At 40.5% G+C, this 19,280-nt stretch overlaps 1 protein-coding gene across 20 annotated transcripts in view; it reads left to right on the top strand.

The window, feature by feature from the left end:
* ZNF532 (zinc finger protein 532) overlaps positions 1-19,280 on the top strand; it is a 51,094-nt gene that overhangs the window by 21,708 nt on the left and 10,106 nt on the right. For 17 of the 20 annotated variants that reach the window (XR_008574630.1, XM_054809348.1, XM_054809344.1 and 14 more), the window contains 4 exons: positions 1,946-2,127; positions 5,051-5,227; positions 13,350-13,512; positions 16,943-17,221. Coding sequence is in view for 19 of the 20 variants with exons in the window: in XM_054809348.1 (XP_054665323.1) it covers positions 1,946-2,127; positions 5,051-5,227; positions 13,350-13,512; positions 16,943-17,221 (801 nt within the window). In the remaining variant the exon portion in view is untranslated. The remainder of the gene's footprint in view (positions 1-1,945; positions 2,128-5,050; positions 5,228-13,349; positions 13,513-16,942; positions 17,222-19,280) is intronic. The other 3 variants (XM_054809349.1, XM_054809353.1, XM_054809352.1) reach the window with 3 other exon arrangements.

The following is a 19,280-nucleotide window of genomic DNA, read 5'->3' as shown; positions in this document are numbered from 1 at the left end:
AAACGTTAAAAGTGAACCATATGAAAATACGCTTCTTGCTTCTGTGTGTGTGACCACAAGATGTTTCATGTTAACATTTCTACTTAAAATTACTGGTTTTTAAAAAAAAAAAAGGGCCAAAGTATTTGCATGTGCCCTCAAAAAAGCATTTAGATTAAGCTATTTTGGAAAAAATAAAAATGGAGTGTACAGATTGTAATGCAGATTGTCCTTAGAATAGCAGTAATATTGTAAAAGTGCTAAGGCAATTAAGTCACTTTAGACCTTGATATTAAACAGTGTTCTATTTGAAAAAAAAAATATATCCTTTTTTGCAGTGACTATAAAGGCTTTTTCCTTTCGTCTTTGGAGTTAGTGTCTGTCTCCTCTTGATTAAATGGGAACAGGTTATTTTTTTACTGGCATAGTTGCCAATACTAGTAAGTCAGACTCCTATGAAAGCTAGTTGTAACATTACACTATTTCTTCTGCAATGGTAGCTTTGATTCTGCTGTTATCTGATCTGGATTTTGTTGGGGTTTAAAAGAGATTTAAAGGAGAGTTTCCTAAATTGGAAGAAGGGGATGACTTTTTGTGAAACACCTATCTTTTAGCAAGAAACTATCACTTAATTATTTATTTCAGGATTTCTTCATACATAGGTTAGTAAATAATATATAATGCAGCTCTGGAGGTCTTGCTTTGTTCTGTATTCTTGCAAAATGTACACATCACTACATCTGCAACATTTCTAAAAATATGCAAATCTGATGTTAAAAAAAATACCCATGTCATGAAGGAGTCTTGGTTTTGTTTTTAAATCTTCATAAGTCAGTGGTGCGATTCCGAAGTCCCGAGTCATAAGAAAAAAAAATAAAAAGAATAATAATAATTTGAAAAGCCTTACAAAGCAGTGTCTTGTGAAAGGAAGTTGAGTTGAAGTCCTGTTCTGCAAAGCCTTGTATTTGTGCTTGACTTTGAGCCCAGGACTGTTTCTGTTGAAGTCAGCGAAGCAACTTCCATGATCCAAGTTAGACAGAAACATAGCTCCATACAGGATGTCAGCTATCTGCTCGGAGATTTTAGAGATGTATTGTTGTAAATGAAACATTTTCTGGAATGCTTTTACAGGTTTGGCTCTTTGTGCCCTCCAGTGATGGAAAGCAACTGTGAGCAAAAGTGACACCTGTTTACAGCTGGGTTGCATTATTTGCATTTCATCCCAAAACCAGCACAAAGAATTTCAGTGTTTCTGATTTGGCATATGGTCAACGCGTAGTTGAAGATTGGTTTTTAATTATTTTTTTGTAACAAAACACAAGAAAAGACTTAGTTTAGTAAGTTACTCCTGCATGTAGAAAGATTGCCCTGCAAAGAAAAGCTTTGTAAATATTTTATATATCTCTAGTCTTTACTCAGATGCGCAATATGTTGATATAATGCAGATGATGTAGTCTAGCCTGAGAAATCTATTTTGAAATTATCTGTGCACTTTCTGCCTGATAATATTACATTTAATTGGCATTATGGATGTTACCATAAGAATTCATCAGGAGCAAGGATTAACGAAAATGAAGATAGTATATTTGTTGAGTTTGGGGTTTTTTGCTTTATGTGGTGCACTGAGTTAAAACCATAAGGTTTGGTTCTCAAGTTGTACTTAGGCCCCTTGCACTATTAAGCTAATCTTGTGAGGCACCTAAGTAAAATTTCTGGAAACCAGCATGCATCGCCCATGGCCAGTGGTATACGAGAGCGCTTTGTTGTGTCAGAATGCCCACGTGTCTGGGTGCCAGTAGCTGCCACCTCTGTCCTACAAGAGTTGTCAGTACTGGCCTACTTCTTTTGGTTCACATCACGGTCATAACATTTAACCTTTTATTTGATATATTACAGTGCTTGACACAAGACGTTATGTATAGCTGAACCAAACCTTTTGTTTCATCTATTTTGGTTTATCGTTTAGAAGACATGCAATATCTGCCAGATGCTGCTTCCTAACCAGTGCAGTTTTGCATCACACCAGAGAATTCATCAGCATAAATCTCCATACACGTGTCCTGAATGTGGAGCAATCTGCAGATCTGTCCACTTCCAGACTCATGTCACTAAGAACTGCCTGCATTATACCCGAAGAGTTGGTTTTCGGTCAGTATAATGATTACTTTTGTTGTCAATTTATGTATAATTTATGCTTTTAGAAGTAATTTTCCATTTTCATAAGCATTGTTTGTAGAATACAGCTTCATGGGTTTAAGGTCGTCATGGCAACAGTGCTATTAGTACTACAAATTTTGGAATAAATACCGCATTAGGATTCTGCCTTGTTTTGGGCATCCGCTTTTGTATGTTATTAAATCAGAATATTAGCTAATCTCATCCAGCCATGAAATGTCAGATTCAGGACTTCACCGTTTATAAGGTCTAGAGAATTCAGATGTATTTTCTTAATTTCAGGTTCTTAAAAAAAACCTTCTGAGTTTTTTCAAAACATGGAATTTTAGATTGTTCTCTCTGGTAGAACAGTCATTTTCAGTATTTACCGCCAGAATTTATTATCGAGATGCCGATGGGCATACTGCACCTGTCTGGTTGCTCTCTTTCCTGTGGGAAGTCAAGGTGCCTCAGCTTTACATCACTTGAAAATTACCTTTCTTGCTCAAACAGCCCGGTCTTTTGGTGGTTCTTTGTTACTCTTCCGTTTGCCTTTTGTTCTTATGTTTCCCTGTACTGGCAACTCACTGAGAAAATGGGGATCAGAGGCATTTTGTGGAAATGTTAAGTTTTGAAAGGCTTGAAACATTGTTTTATCTTAGAATTTTACTGGCACTGAATGGCAGGCAGCACAGCAAGAGATCAGAAGAGCAATGTGTACAGCCGAGCGTTGCTCAGCACTCCTAAAACATTTCCACTTCATCCTGTCTGACTAGAGAAGGGCGATTTAAAATCGTACCAGTAGGTAGCTTCTCAGAAGTTCATTTACTAGGATGGCTGTGAAATCTTCCACTAAGGGAAGAAAGCATTTTTACTGCATCAAGCCAGCTGCTGTGGCAGTCTGTTTTCAGATTGAATCCATGGGCTGACACAACTCTCAGGTCTTTGCGTTTCTCTGCGTTCTCTTTTATTCTTTTCTCCCAAGCAGTACTCTTGTCTTGTCCTAAATTTCTTACGTCTGCTACCTCCGCTCTACTTTCCTTCCCTCTAGCCTGTGTGTCTTGGGTTTGCACGCGGAATCATCTTCAGGGACTGCACCAGTAACACCAGAAGACTCACAAATCCTTCACTGTGAATCTAAACTAAAGTTATTAAAGTTTTCAAGATGTATCATAAACATCTCATGTCACACTAAGTCAGAATTTTTGTAAATCAAAACTACCTAGGCAAGGAAAAGCAATATCTGGGAAAGTTAATGTCTTCCTTCTTAGAGTCCTCAGTGTCTCCTTATCACCACGATGCATTCGCTTGAGGAAGAGCATAACCTGTCTTGCCTTTCCAAAGGACCTCTGTGAGGGAGTTCAGTTTGATGTTGGCGATTTAGGCTAGTTGTCTGAACTAAATCAGCTGAAAATTTCAACCTTAAGTTTAATTGCATCCTTCCAAGTTGAAAACAAGAAAGCTGTTGCAGCAGTCCAAGAAAGGTAGGCTTGGTCCTTAAGAACTGTTTTAATATACAGTGGTGGATGCCGAGGATCATTTATTCTGTCGCATCACTAGAGAATAAAGTCCAGACAGGATGGGACGAGGAGGCGAGGGATGTGACCCAGCTCTCTTGAGGTGACGCCTTAGGAGTAGATCCATTAATGAGAGGATCCTGCTTTGTACCGCCATGAAGAAATGCTCATCCTTGCATAAGCAGAGAAGATCTTAACAGACCCCAAAAAGACAAGGACCATTTACGTTAGAAAATGCATTGGTAAGCGGAGACGAGAGAGAACAAACTTGATTAATAGTATTAAGAATGTAAATTAAGTGCTCAGAAAAGAAAGGATGACATTTCATAAAATTCAAAGGTGATACGTTTTAAACGGAAAATGGGATTCTTGAATGCAGTATGTAACTTTATTTCCTGCTTTATTGCTATCATCAAGGCATTAGAACAGTATCAAAAAATGATCTGACATTTATATGACAATAATCGTACTACCATGATAGATGCCAAAACTAAAATTTTCCAAGGATAGAGGCCTTTAAGTTGTAAAACTCTTAGTGCAAAATACTGGTAAATAAGAAAATTGTTCATTTGACAGGTTGTTTTGTAATTCCTTATTGCATTATGTTCTTGGACTTACTTGGTAGCATTTAGTACTGGAGATGTATGGCACTAAAAGGGACCGTTGTGTATAGAAATTCTTATGTACTAATATTAATTCATTTTTTTAATCATTTCCTTTTAGAATAGATGCGGAAAGGTCACAAATTTTCGACACAGCAGAAGTATGTTTTTGCAAAATATTTTCAGAATTCCAATCTGATAGATTGATCTGATTGTAGAGATTTGGTTTAGTTGTCCTGAGTTTAAATTACTTTTTTTGTTTTTAAATCCAAGCGCTGATTTGATTACCTGTACAGAAAATCATTACCAGTTTGTCTTCATTAAATCTAAACAAGGGAAATGGTGGAAATATTTTCCTTACTGGTTTTCCATTTTGGTGGTAGTTTCTAAATTGCTGTGGTGTACCTTATACAATCCACTGCATGTAATAAAAATGCATTTTGTAAAATCTCTTCACAAATTTGCAGAGGATTTAAGCAGTCTTTTTACAATCAATAGAATATTCCTCTGTCAGCCCTTCTGTCTGTTTTGTTGTAATGCCATAAAACCATGTTCTGACTTCATGTCTCTCAGATTTTCAGATTAAATTTGGGAAATTTCTTTTTTCCTACTTTCTGATATGCCAATCTCTGTTTATGTTGATTCTTACTGGGTTGTTGAAATTGACGGAATAACGTAGATTTATCTGGTTGTATGTATGTTTATCTCTTCCACTTGCTTGAAAATCAGTGTTTATTCCATTTCTTTCAGTACTGCTTTGGGCTAGGCTGAACTGACTCTTTTCCACTCTTTTTGCAGCTGCGTGCATTGCAATGTTGTTTACTCTGATGTGGCGGCACTCAAGTCTCATATTCAAGGTTCTCACTGTGAAGTCTTTTACAAGTGTCCTATCTGTCCCATGGCATTTAAATCTGCTCCCAGTACACACTCCCATGCCTATACACAACACCCGGGTATCAAGATAGGCGAACCAAAGTAAGCAAAATTAATCTTCTACTGCACTTGTCTGCATTTTAGTAACTTGTGAAATTGCATTCTGCCCTGTGCTTATAATCTTAAATGTCACGTACTGTACAGCCAGCAGTCTGTCATCCTATTGGTAACGTGTGGAGTTCGTAATGTTTTCATGAGTTTTTAGCTGGGAATTTACTTGGCAAAGGTTAAATTTCCGTGAATGCAGCAATAGCAGTTCTTTAAACACTTTGCACTACAAGAGAGTAATATAATAATTAACAACATGATTCAGATAGGCAGCTAGTGTATTGCTCGTTCTTATTTTTTAATCTGCTTAGCTCATCTGCATTTTTACTGTGATTTAAGATAGTGTGATTCCAAAAAAAGGTGCTAGGACTCATCAGGGCTTATGCAGTGATTTTCATAACTCCTGATTGAAAAGGTGGGAAAAAGTGATTTGATTTTTTTTTTCTGTTACATGCTCGCAGATGGTGATCTGGGTGAATTTTGAAAATTGGTTCTTTCCATGCCATCAGTTCACAGGGGTCAGGGTGCATACTTGCGAGGGATGGGTTTAGAAGTGGTAGTTGTTGCGTCTGGGCCGACCTCGGGCACTTCTCGCTGGCTACAGCCGCCTGTGACACCCTGTTCTTTTGGTCAGGCAGCCGCTCACTTGTCGGGTGGTGTTTTTCCTGCAGGATCTGTTGTTCTTCTCTTTCTGTCTACTGGATTTTTCTCCATGAAAGCTGTAGGTTTTGGGAGCGGTGAGCTAGGTTTTTGCTTCCCTAAGATGGTCATTTCTCAAGGAGAGCAGTTGCCGTCTGTTATTAAGTGAGAGGTGCCAGCCTTTAAACCTCTTCCAGCCTTGCCCCTCCAAATCAAAATAGATGCCTTTATAGAGCTGTTTATATAAGCTTTTTTCCAATACATAATCTCTTTTTTTCTGGATTAAAGCAGATCTGATTCCATTCTGTAGCTAGGAAAGCTGTGCCTAGGCACAGTGGCTTCCTGAAGATGGTAACACAGGGCACACGTAGGGACTTGGCTTTGGGGTCTTTGTTTTGAAGATGTTGAACATTCAAGGCCTCCGCTGAAGCCAGTGGGAGCTGCGGGTGCCAATGCATGTGAAAAATCAGGCTTCAAATCTCATCGATCTTAGCCTGATGCCTTCTCATTGCAGAACTTTTTCTTCTGTCTTCTTTCTCCTCTGTTAGTATGAGTGCAATATTGAGAGTAAACATTCAAGTATTTCACTCCGTGTTGTTTCTCTGGGGTGCGTGGAGCACACTAATACATTTTGGCAACTTTCAGACTCAAGAAAATAGAAGGCAGGTGAGAGAAAACAAGGTACCGTGTAATGTAATAACCAGATTTCAGAAGAATTTGGTTCATCGCCGTTTCTTCCATCATACCAACAGGAGATTTATTCTTTAGGATATTTAAACCTACATTAAAGTAAAATGGCAACAAACTTACTGACACCAAATTAAGACATTTCCTCCAGGTGACAAATGATACCTTGTTTTAATTCAGAATGATATCGTCAGTGAGAGGCTTTGGAATACCAACATTTAATCTAAAACTTGTTTCAGATTCCCGTAAGTTTCATTAGAGAAAACCGAAAGATTAAGATCACCATTTGTGTAAGATACTTCACATATGAAAAGTGCAGAAGATTTCTTGAATTGTGCTTGGATCTGCTGAGCTGTTTCTGATTAGCTTTGTGAATTAGTATTTTTCATTAGTTTTCTTTCCATATAGATGTGCTTATAATTGTATTCTTTTATGAATTTATTTTGATTATAAAAAGACTAAAAATTTTATGACATACTATTGTATTGTAATAAATTGTAGAATTCATAGTTGAGTGCTCCTCTTAAGGAGTGATGTTTTCTTCACATTTGTCAGTTTTAATCAAGATGCTGTCTTAAATGCATGCAGAGTGACTAGTAGGGTTTTCCTAGTCTTTGCAGGAGTTGTTTCCATTTCGCAAGCATCTTTAGGTAGTACGGTGTTGCCTCCAATACTCAAGATGCTGGTGTTGACTGCTGTTTCACCATTTAATAAGGTCTATTTCAAGCTATCAGGACCTGTGGTTTTCCTCAGAATTAACTACATGTATGTCTGCTACTTAGCAGCAATTTAAAAAGGAAGTGTTTTTGTTGTTTCAATTAGTTGGGTTCTGAGGATGTTTCTCACATATCTTGGTCAAGTTGACATCAAATGTTGGTGACATGGCGCAAATTCTGGTTTGTCTGCTGTAATGTTCTGTGTTAAAATCACAGAACAGCCCAGGTTGGAAGGGACCTCAAAAGATTATTGGGTCCAGCCTTTCATGGGAAGGGAGGCCAAGATGAGGTTATCTAGCACCCTGTCCAACCACATCTTGAAAGCCTCCAGTGATGTGGACTCCACCACATCCCTGGGGAGGTTGTTCCAGTGAATGATTGTTCTCACCGTAAAAAATTCCTTTCCTGGTGCAACTTGGACCCGTTGCCCCTCGTCCTCTCCATGTGGCTCCTTGTGAAGAGAGACCCTCTGTCTGCTTTGCAGCCACCCTTTAAGTACCGGAGCACTGTGATGAGGTCCCCCTCAGCCTTCTCCAGGGAGAAGAGACCCAACTCCTTCAGTTCTTCCTTGTAGGGCAGATTCTCCAGCCTTCAGTCATCCAGCCATGATCGTTTTCATGGCCCTTCTTTGGACCCTCTCCAGTCTGTCCATGTCTTTCTTGAGTGGTGGGGACCAGAAGTGTGCTCAGTGCTCCAGGTGCAGCCTGACCAGCACCGAGCAGAGCTGACAAGCGCTGTTGTGTTTGAGGAAGCACATTCACACTTCACCAATCTGCTGCTGCTGCTTTGTCTGTCATGTAACCTAGCATCTACGTTGCATGTGACTGGCGTACATTTTGAAAGCTGAACAAATTCGTTATTGAAAAGAAGGAATGTGATACGGTCGTATAACGCTATAGAGATGACTACATAAGCTTACATTTTTGTTCTTCTGAAGTAAAAATTTTAAAACAAATTAAGGGTACAGTAGCGTTCTGTGTTTGGAAGCATGAAGCTTCGGAGTTTCCATTGAGCTTATAAAAGGTGTCTGACTCTTGAACACGAGTTCCAAACCTCACCGGGCAGGCAGATGTTGTTGACCTCTGCGTGGCTGTGGAGCCTGGCTTCGAGGTGTTCCTCTGGGCATCGCGAGGCCTGCGGTGGCCGGGCAAGATGTATTCCTGCTGTCCTGGAAGGGGGCTGAGGCCAGCCTGGTCCTGGGGGACTCATCGCTGGTTCACACGTCTGTGTTTACAGGAATTGGGCTCACTGGGCAAATGACTGTGTGCCTCTGGCATTTACTGGAACCGTGTGATTTACAATTACATCACAAATGGTTGTTTCAGAACAGATACAGTCAATCATTTGGTGCATGAAAAATGAAGTTTATGTGCAGTGATTCTTAGTGGGATGAAATTAGATTATTTTAATATAGGGAAATGGATGGCCGTCTTGTCTTTCAACTTTGTGAAGCTCTCTCCTATAGTGTACCTAAGCTCCTACATGGGTTTTATGGGAACCCAAAGCTTATATGTCATTTTCTTTTTTCAGTAAACAGTGTAACTTCCGAGGAACAACACTAAGATATTTTTCATGGCTGATCTCTTTTTGGATATTGGAGCAATTCTTGTTTATCAAGCCAGGTTATGGATATATACTGTACTATTGGTATAAAGTGTATTATCACACAAGTACCATTTTTTAGAGAAAAAAATATGGGAAGGAGAAATACCATAGTCTGATGCAGAAGCTTTCAAAACGCTACACGTATTTCATGTGATATGAAAATATTTTCCTGTGAGACAACATCTGTATTTATTCTAAGATAGCACGTGAATCTGTTAACCAGATTTCCGAGAAGCGAAGAGGTGCGCGTACCGTGCCTGTGTTGTAGAGCGCTGTGGGGCAGGAGGGGTTACTGAGTGACGCCCTGGCGGGTGGTGGCAGTCGAACCGCCTGCCTTACCCAAGTGTCTTGCCAGTCGGGGTGGTTGTAAGTTACTCCTGACTACACGTAACTGCATGTAAGCTCTGGACAGGGGTTTAAGCCGTAACATGTTACAGACCGCTTCAGATATAAAACAAACCGGCATACTCGGTTGCATGTCTTTAGGATTGAAAAATCATGCTTTTGATGTGACCGAAAGAAATATTCAAAGTGTGTATAGCCACAACTCATACTGTAGGTATGTTGGTATGAATTTAACCAAGTACAGTCTTTTCCCAGAGACCTGTCTGAAATTTGGACCTCTACCAGATAGTTCTTGTGCTTCTGTGAAAACGGAGTAAAGTCTTCTAGTTCACGTAGAAAATACATATATTCAGCTCTTAGTGTTTTCAGAGAGAGATGATTTTTACGTGACGAATTCAGGAAGATGTCGGATTTCTTGCAGCAGATTCCCTCTGTCCCGTCAGTGCTGGCGAGTGCTGCGTTGCGCGGGGATGTGGTCACTGAGGTGGGAAGAGCACTGCCAGCAGGTCGGGGTAGTCAGTGCTGGGCCCAGTGTGAGACACACGGACGTACTGGAGCGAGTCCAGCAAAGGGACACTGAGACGAGTAAGGAACTGGAGCATCTCTCGTGAAGAGAGGCTGAGGGAGCTGGGACTGTTCAGCCTGGGGAGGAGAAGGCTCAGGAGCACCTCACTGATGTGTATAAATACCATATGGGAAGGCACAAAGAAGATGAGCCAGGCTCTTCTCCGTGGTGCCCAGAGGCAGGACAAGAGGCAATGGGCACAAACTGAAACGTGAATTTCCACCTGAACACAAGAAGTCAGGGGTTTTTTACTGTGAGGGTGGTCAAAGACTGGAACAGGCTGCCCAGAGGCTGCGGGGGCTCAGTCTGCGGAGACTTTCAAAACCCTCCTGGACGCGGTCCTGGGCAGCCTGCTCTGGCTGACCCTGCTTCGGCAGGGCTTGGACGAGATCACCTCAAGAGCCCCCTTCCAACCTCAGCCGTTCTGTAGTCTTGTGTTCCGTACTTTAGATACAACAAGAATCTGAAGCATGTAATAGATCATAGTTTATTTGATTAAATTATGTAACCCCACGATGATAAATTTATATACTACAGACCTGAAATTGTTCCAGCCAAGATCACTAGCTAGTTCCACCACAGATACAGTTCTAATAGAAATGCACATCATGAAATAGCCAGAGAATGATTTTTAATTCTGTCAGTCTTTACGTACATCTTGCTAACCTGGACCAATGTAACTTTACTCATGTCTCTTTAGCACCTAGCCGTGGGATCGACTGCTCGGCAACAGGCACCCAAATGCTGGGGTTCTGGATGTTGGCGGTGGTGTGTGAGCAACCAAGCGGAAGGGTGAAAATCACCCTGCCGGGGAAAGGCTGCGATGCCCTGCTTCGTTAGTAACCGGGCTTGGTACTCCCTGACTTCTGGACAGAGGTGCTGACGGAGATGTAGGACTGCGTGCTAAGAGACAGGACGTAAGGGACAGAAGACAAATACCTGGTGCCCCAGGATTAGGGACTGTGTGTGGTTGGTACCAGCTCTCTAGCTTGTGACATTACAAGCAGATTCACTGCAGAACTGCAGCAAGTACTTTTGTGAGAAAACTTTTTTTCTTGGAGTGAGGAGGGCTGACAGTAAAATCACTGCTTTAAATTACCTGTAGCTGCTCCGCTGAGATGGAACTAAGATGGTGGAGCATGCTGCGGTGCGCAGTAGCTCTGTGTGCTGTGGCCGAGGGAAATGGTCCCTGGCACGACGAATCCTTTGGCTCTTTCTGCCCCTTGGAGCTTGAGCAGGGCATCCCGCAGAGCCTGCCTGCAGGAGCACTGTGCCCGGGGGAGGTCCACGCTCGCTCTCCTTCTGTCTGTGCCCAGTTCACCTGGGGTGGTGATCCACTGGCTTTTTTCCCCAGAAGTTGCCTCTTGCGATCTCAGTTAAAACTATTAGTAAGATGTGTGGGTTTGTATTGATGTGAAGTACATGAGGTGAAACTGCATTTTTGGAACCTGGGGTTTCTTTCTTGCCAGTCAATATGAAGAAGCATTTCTTATTTCTGGCAAGCTCTTTAACACCTTTCCCATGGGAATTGTCTGAGAACTTAGGATTCTGAGGGGGTATAGATCAGTAATAATGTGAGAAACAAAAATACTTGTTTGGAGTGACATTTAAGAAGCTTTTATGGACAGTAATGGGGGGGTCAGGGGATGGGGACGGGCTGCCCTTTCGAAGTACTGGGTGCTCACTGGTGAGGCTGGCAGGAGTATCTTGGATCTTCTGCTGTGCCTGGGCAGGGTATGGCATCCCGTGCAGAGGGTTCACCGCAGAAAGTGGTACAATAGCGGTACGGTAGGTCATCAGAGGATGCTGTGTGAATAATAAATTTATCTTGGTATATGTGAGAAACTGGGAGCGCTCGATAGATCACAAAAATAGTATTTTTCACAGTTAATATGATTAAGTGTGCTGTTTTTCATTATTTCAAATACTTGGACTCACTGAATGGCTTGGACATTGAAGCAATGTCCCTCTTGTCATCTCGCACCACAGCGCAGAGTGGTCTTCAGAGCTCTTGAACAACGTACTGTTGATGGTAATTGCTTGGAGGGGTATAGAAAGGACTTGGAACATTGATGTGGATAACGAGAAGATTCAGCATTCTAGCAAGCAGGGTTTGTTGTGGGGTTTTTTTAATGAAAAGTCGTTCTTTAGGACAGAGATCACCCTCTAATTGATGGGATTAGGAAGACTGCTTTCACAGAGGAAGCGCCTGTCATTATTGCACTGAGCACCTCCTCTTGGGTTTGTCTTAGTTGAAGTTTCTCCTGAAGTATTACCACTACTGATGGCTAATGGATTAGATTTCTCTTTCATCTCATGACCTATGGGAATTTCTTTGTTAGTTTTCTTTCACCTGTTGTTTCCTTTCGTTGATATTCCAAGTTAAAAAAAAGTGTGAAGTTGCAGAAAGAATAGCAATATTTACTATTTATAAATAGATACATTAAAGACTTGCAGTGTGAATGGCTAGTCTTGTGGCTCACCTCTAGTTGCCAGCAAAACCAGCAAGCAAAGCATCTTACCTAGAGTCCAATTTAAACTCTAATTTTCATTATAAAATCATCAGCAGAATGAAACAAGCTTCACACTATTGTCATGTAGAAGTTGCTGCAGCAGTTAGATCAGAGGATTATGTTTCTGGCTTCCCTATGGTTTTTGTCTGTTGGACAGACACTTGACAAGGATCTGCTAAAAATACAACTATTTTCAGATTGTTTAATAACTTTCTTAGGATTTTGTAATACAGAATTTTGGCTGTCTTATTCCTTTTCAGGGACTATGCTTTTAGTGTCCAGTACTTACCTAGTTCTTTGTTAATTAGTATATCTATTCCTAAAGCACTTTTGAAACGGTATTAATGCTTCACCCATTACACAGCTAGTAAAACATAAATAGCTTTTGTTACAATTTTTATTGGAATGTCGCCTATCAGAGTGGGAGATTTAGGTAGCTAATTTCAGAGTTGCATACGCTCTGAGAGAGGAAGTTGTGGGTTTGGTGGTGTCTCTGCATTGCTTCGACAGATTCTTAAAGACTTGTAATTGCAAAACAGGGAAATACCCTCCTGTGAAGTTTCAGCTTCAGAGCATTAACAGAGTCTAGGCTTGGCATTCGGGAGGTTCGAGGCCATATACATTGCCAGAAATAAAGTTCTCTTGAAGTGTATTACCAATTATGATCGAATCAGTCACTCCCTTAAAACATACTGCCTTTGCAACCTGAAACAGGTATGTTGTCCTTTAGTTCTAACGTGAGTTCAGAAACTGAAGACGTTTAACTTTCAGGGTTGGTGTTACATATGCAACTGGCATATGCTCTTGTTTTCTGCTTCTTGTTTGCACTTTTTAACGATTTTTCTTTCTGTTTTTTCTACTGCTCCCATATTTTGAAATTGGAGGATGTTTTGAATTAGTTTAATTTTAACTTTTTTCAGGCAGTGTGAAATGATTGCTTAAACATGTCAGATCTTATCTCTGCTGAGAAAAAAAAGTTAACATCATGATTCTTGCAAATAGATCATCAACATGACTGACATTGTTTATTGTACTTCTGTTTTTAGAATAATATATAAATGCTCTATGTGTGACACTGTGTTTACTCTACAACCTTTGCTCTATCGCCACTTTGATCAGCACATTGAAAACCAGAAGGTGTCTGTTTTCAAGTGTCCAGACTGTTCTCTTCTATATGCACAGAAACAGCTTATGATGGATCATATCAAGGTGTGTAGGCATCTTCTCTTGTTTCGTTCGTAGATACCATTTGTCATGCAATATATGCTGTGAGAAAATACTGTAAAAAGGCACTGAATAACAAGACGACTGCTGAAAGAGAGAGATGTTAATAATTCCAAGAGAGTAATCTGTGAATAATGTTCTCAAATGTTAAAATGTTATATTTTGTATGGTCTTCAGTGTATCTGTGATGTAATCAGTTTTTCTATATGAATGTTGGTTTTGGTATGCTAGGAATATGTCAGTGCGTTGCATTTAACAGGTCATTTTATCAAAATAATAATGAGTATAGTGAAGTAAGTTAGTCTGATCCTAATAAGTATTGAGCCTTATTTACAGTATTCTAAGTATTTTTCCAGCTGTTAGGAGTTGAGAATGCTGAGTACATTGTAAAATCAAACCTTTGATGTTCAGAACTCACCGGTAGGAACCAGTATGTTTCTTGAATAGATATAGAGGTTATTTGTGTGTGTGTGTGTTCACATACGAACATGGACACATGCATGGACGGTTGGACTTGATGATCTTAAAAGTCTTTTCCAACCAAAACAATTCTATGATTCTATGGTTCTATGCTTTGGAAAAAACTTAAAGTGGGTTTTCTCATTAATACCCGTACAATTGCAGAAGATTTACTGTCATCCTTGCAAATCGTGTTATTAAGAATCAGCAGTCCCCTGGCTAGAATTTGTTAGCTGTGTATTTTAAATATACTGTGTTACCTTGGTTTATATGTACCAAATCTGTTTATATATACCAAATCTGTTTCAGCAGTGCTGAAGTTTCTCATGCCTTATTACCATGATCTGGTGCCTGGTAACAGTTGAGGTTATTTACACCATTGCACAGTATTGCAGCCCAGAATGGTAGCCCTTAATTCAGTGGGTTTCTCTTGTGGTGACACATAAGACTTAGTAAAATCTGTATTTAGAGTAATGGAAAAAACGACATCTTTCTTGTCTGCTGTAACCATCATTTTGCATTTTAGTCTCAACTACGGCACTTGTAACCTCAGAAGTCTCTGAAGTTGTGTTGAAAATGAGATCACAAGTCTTGGAAAAAACACTTTAAGCCGATCTTAAACTTGAGGAGGAGATAGGGCAGGGCTGACCCAAGACATTCAGAAATGCAAGGACTGGGTATTTGCTTTGTTTCTGAACTAGTTCATGTTTACTGTAAGAATTGTCTTATGTTTATGCCAGATACCTTAAATGGTCCTCTTCTGGCTTTAGCGTTCCGTGCCAGTATTTGTACTTTCAACTAGAATTTTTTTAGCCTGTTTCACTATAAATGATTCAGACATTTTTGAGAAGAAAATGAAAGGATTAGAACGTACACATGCAGTAACAGTATTACTGCTTTTATTCAGAATTGCTGGTGCTTTTACATTTAGGATGTGTGTATAGTAGTAGGGACAGCAGCAGAAAAGTATAAATTGGACTTCAGTTAAGGAGGAATGAAAAAAACCATTAACAGGGTGTAGATAAAAACAGAAAAGGACTCAGGGAGAGGACGAGTGCCAGACAAGGGGCTGCACAAAAAGTAATTGGTATGGCTAGACAGAAACCATCAAGGCAGAGAAGACCTCGATGAAAATAGAACAGAAAGGGACAGAAAGAAGCTCAGAAGGAGGTTATTTTAAGCTACAAAAAATAACCTAGAATAATTCCTGCAGATGTGAATGTTTCTTATTGGCAAAATGTATGTCTCATTTTCCCGTAATGGCTAGCTACCAGAAAATTTCTAACAGCCAGTGAGTACTGGTGGTGAAGGTCTAGACTGGAGGTGTAATGCTCCCAGTTCTGCTGCTGCTGAGTGCTGTGATCACTGTGACTCTGTGTTATGCTTTAATGCCTTTGGTTTATTTTCAAGTAAGAAATTGAATTTCAAATATTGTATTTAAAATACATTTAGAAAGTTGAGCACTAACATTTTACATGCAGGGGTGGAAGCTCCAGGTCAGTCTTCAGTTGCCTAAAAGTACAGGAACCTCCTTCCCCCCTACCCCATGCTTCTTTCTTGTCCTGGTGCAATGGAATACTACAGGCAACCTCCTCCTTTGCTACACAACTGCACTTTGTACTTAGAGCCAGTCAGTTGGTCCTGTGTGCTTTGATTTTTAATAACATTTTAGGTTTTTTAATTACTGGCTTTTCTTTTTAGAAGTTGTTAAATAGAAGAACGTGTTCTACAGATCAGGTTGATATTTGCTGTAGAGCCAGTGGGTAGTCCCAAAAGCCACAGGATTTACGAACGAACTTCACAGTGAAGTATTATACTGGAGTATCAGATTTGTATTCTTATATTCTCAGAATCAAGAATGTATTGAATGTTTTTTTGTTTCTGAGATTATCTGTAGGAAAAATAATTATGTTTGGGATGGCTAGTCTTTTAGATGTGAAAGAGACCTCGATAGTGGGATCCGTGTTCAACAGTGTGTTAAGTCTGGGCTGCAGTCATCTTTGTTGGCCCAGAACCCTGCTGACTCGTTCCTCCTGTGTCCATGTTCATATATGAAACTCAGACACACAGCTGAAGCCCAGGTCTTCCTGAACTAGTCATCTTTTTGTATGCTAAGGTATCACACCAGCATGTGACACTGGCTCCAGAAATTGGGGAAGGAGGAGGTGGAAGAGTTCTTCCCTTCTTACTGATGGTATACTTAAAGTCTAGAAATAAATCCGTGAGGAAACATCACTACCTAAGAGCTGCAGAGGGCTTGAGACACCTTGTTAGATGCCTCTTAGCTGTCCCCGGTCTTGGGGATCCCATCAGCCCTACACACCTTTGCTTCCAAGGACTGTTAGCAATGTAGCCCTAAGTTAGGGTGCTTGTAACCTGAGCGTGGAATAAGACGGGGCATAACTCAGCCTCAACATAAAATACTAATATATCGTAAACAATATAGTTGCCTGATCTTTCCAGAGTTGCCTCTTCTTGTCTTATTAACCAATGTGCCAGATCAAAATTTGTCAGTAGAAACCTTCCCTTCTTGGAAATCTCTAGGCACATAGTTTGAAATGAGGATGTTCAACTAGCTGTGTTAGGTAAGTAAAGCAAGAAATTAAACTTGACATAAAGTACTTCTTGAGCCCTTTTGTCTTGCCTATTAAACAGCAATTTAAACTTAACCTACAAAGTCTCTTTTTTTTTTTTTTTTTTTTTTTTTGTGAAAACATCTAGCCACTGAGGAAAACTTCTCTTTAGCTATAGATGGTGCCTGTTATTGCTGTTGGCCAGTTTCTCTTTATGCCAGGCCTTGCCTTTACTTAATCATGTTTCTTTAAGTTAAGAATGTGTTCTGATAATAGTATGGCGACGTAAACGAAGACCTGATTCAGAGGGTCTTTGCATTTTGTCAATACAGCTGTATATGTCTATATTAGTTTTGTACTTTTTTTTTTCTCTTTTATTGTAGTCTATGCATGGAACTTTGAAAAGTGTTGAGGGGCCACCAAACCTGGGGATAAATCTGCCTCTCAGTACTAAACCCACAACTCAGAACTCAGCCAGTCACAACAAAGAGGACACAAAATCCGTCAACGGAACAGAAAAGTTGGAGAAGAAATCTCCTTCTCCCATAAAGAAAGCTGAGCCTAAAAAAGTCTCTAATCCTGGCTGGACATGTTGGGAGTGTGATAGGCTCTTCACTCAGAGAGACGTTTACATCTCTCACATGAGGAAAGAACATGGAAAGGTAAATGAATAATATTCAATTACAAAAAAGTGAGTTAAACCTGAAATATGAAGTCCTTTTTTTTCCAAATTCAGTTGTGTTTTTGCAAATAATTCCTTTAAGTTCCATCGTTTTTCTTCTCTGTTCTTGTATCTATTTCATCTTTCTCTCTTTGGCTGCTTAGTTTTTGTCATTTTATACATAGTTCCACTGAGAAAATCCATACGCTCTTACTTAATTGTAGGCTTGTTCATCCAGTACCAAGATTTCTTCAAGATGGAAAGTGAAAGATACTCCAGTATTTCATCCAAGTCATCTAATCTGATCCAGGTTCTTATTTCTTCCTTTGTGCCTTCTCAGTTCCCCCTCTCTTGAAAGTTCATTAACTGTTAGACTTGGGGAATGGAGTCCTGTTTTACTGGTCCAGTGAGTGCCAAACAGCATTTCATTTTAAAGGTAGACTCACTCTAAGGTCGAGCTGTTGCTCTAATCTTAGACCTGTAGTTTCAGCCAACAAGTCAGCTGAGTTGAACAAGATGAATTTTGTATTTAAAGCAGCTGGATTTGAGATAGCTTACTTAAAATGGATTAAAAGTGAAAGATGAGAATGCTGTATTCTCAGGTCAGCAGAAAGACAACTTGACGTCCTTGCTGCATCCCATAGCTTTTCCAATTAAACAAAATTGAGAAGATTGGCAGGTAGGCAATAGTGAAACAAATCCTTCTTAGCTGCCTTTGAGACAGACCGTAGCAAGCTGTAGCAGGTTGTTCAGCCTGGAGAAGAGAAGGCTCTGGGGAGACCTTAGAGCCCCTTCCAGTCCCTGCAGGGGCTCCAGGAAAGCTGGAGAGGGGCTGGTGACAAGGGCAGGGAGTGACAGGACAAGGGGAATGGCCTGAAGCTGCAGGAGGGGAGACGGAGATGGGATGTGAGGCAGAAATCCTTCCCTGTGAGGGTGCTGAGGCCCTGGCACAGGGTGCCCAGAGAAGCTGTGGCTGCCCCTGGCTCCCTGGCAGTGTTCAAGGCCAGGTTGGATGGGGCTTTGGGCAACCTGGGCTAGTGGAGGGTGTCCCTGCCCATGGCAGGGGTGGCACTGGGTGGGCTGGGAGGTCCCTTCCAACCCAAACCAGTCTGAGATCCTATAAGCTCCACCTGATGCTGACACACAGCAGTTGTCTGCTATCCAGTCCTGCCTGTCAGTCTGTGCTAGTGAAAATGGTCTGATTCTTTCCTCGGTTGGGAAGCGGATAATTAAACTCATGCACTGCACTGCAGAAGAAGAGCAGAACTGGAAGGGAAAGCAGGCTTACTTTGTCTAAGTGGCAAAGAATAATCCTGAATGAAAATCTGTGGTTTTCGGGATGCTAATATGCTATAATAAATGATAGCACATTTCCAGAGATTTCTGTGTCCCTTCAAATTACAGTGTTTATCTCTAAAGCTGTTGTGCAAATTATTTTATTCTGTTTATAAACATTTTATGGAAAAGCTGAAAATGCCAGACTACTGTCATCTCTAATTTTCTTAAGACAACTTCAAGCAAATAGCACCCAAGCCTGACCGACAGGAGACTATTTCCATCTTTCTCTTTGCCTTCAGTAACTCCCACTCTATTCTTTCAGCCTTCCTGCTGTAAAGTCCTGTAACTGCATTGCCAGTCCCCCTTTGAAGGAAACACACAAATTATGATTCACAGAACCACATTTATCTGGTTCTCCTTTTGCAGCTTGAGGGCATGAAAAGTAGACAAACAGCTGAGATTATGTGGACTCCATTTGATTTCTCTGTTTGCTTTAAAAGACCATTTTTGCGTTTCTGTCCGTCGAAGTCACTGAGGAGCTGTTAATTGCTTCAGTTTCAAGCCTAGCAGGTATATTCCTGTCATTTCTGCTAGGTAGTGTCTATAAAGAAACTCCATAAAATGTGTTACAGACCCTGTGGCATGCCCATGCACTGAATACTTGTTTCTCATCTTGTAACACTCATACAATCATTTGACTGTTAAAATGTCAAAATCAGTCTCTTTAGCAGCATATAAACTGTTGGTCCACTCTGTTTTGCCTGTTAGTCCAAATATTAATC

This window comes from Grus americana, chromosome Z (genome assembly GCF_028858705.1).
Source record: "Grus americana isolate bGruAme1 chromosome Z, bGruAme1.mat, whole genome shotgun sequence".
In the NCBI taxonomy this organism is placed as follows: domain Eukaryota; kingdom Metazoa; phylum Chordata; class Aves; order Gruiformes; family Gruidae; genus Grus; species Grus americana.
This window is presented reverse-complemented; position numbering and strand designations above follow the sequence as displayed.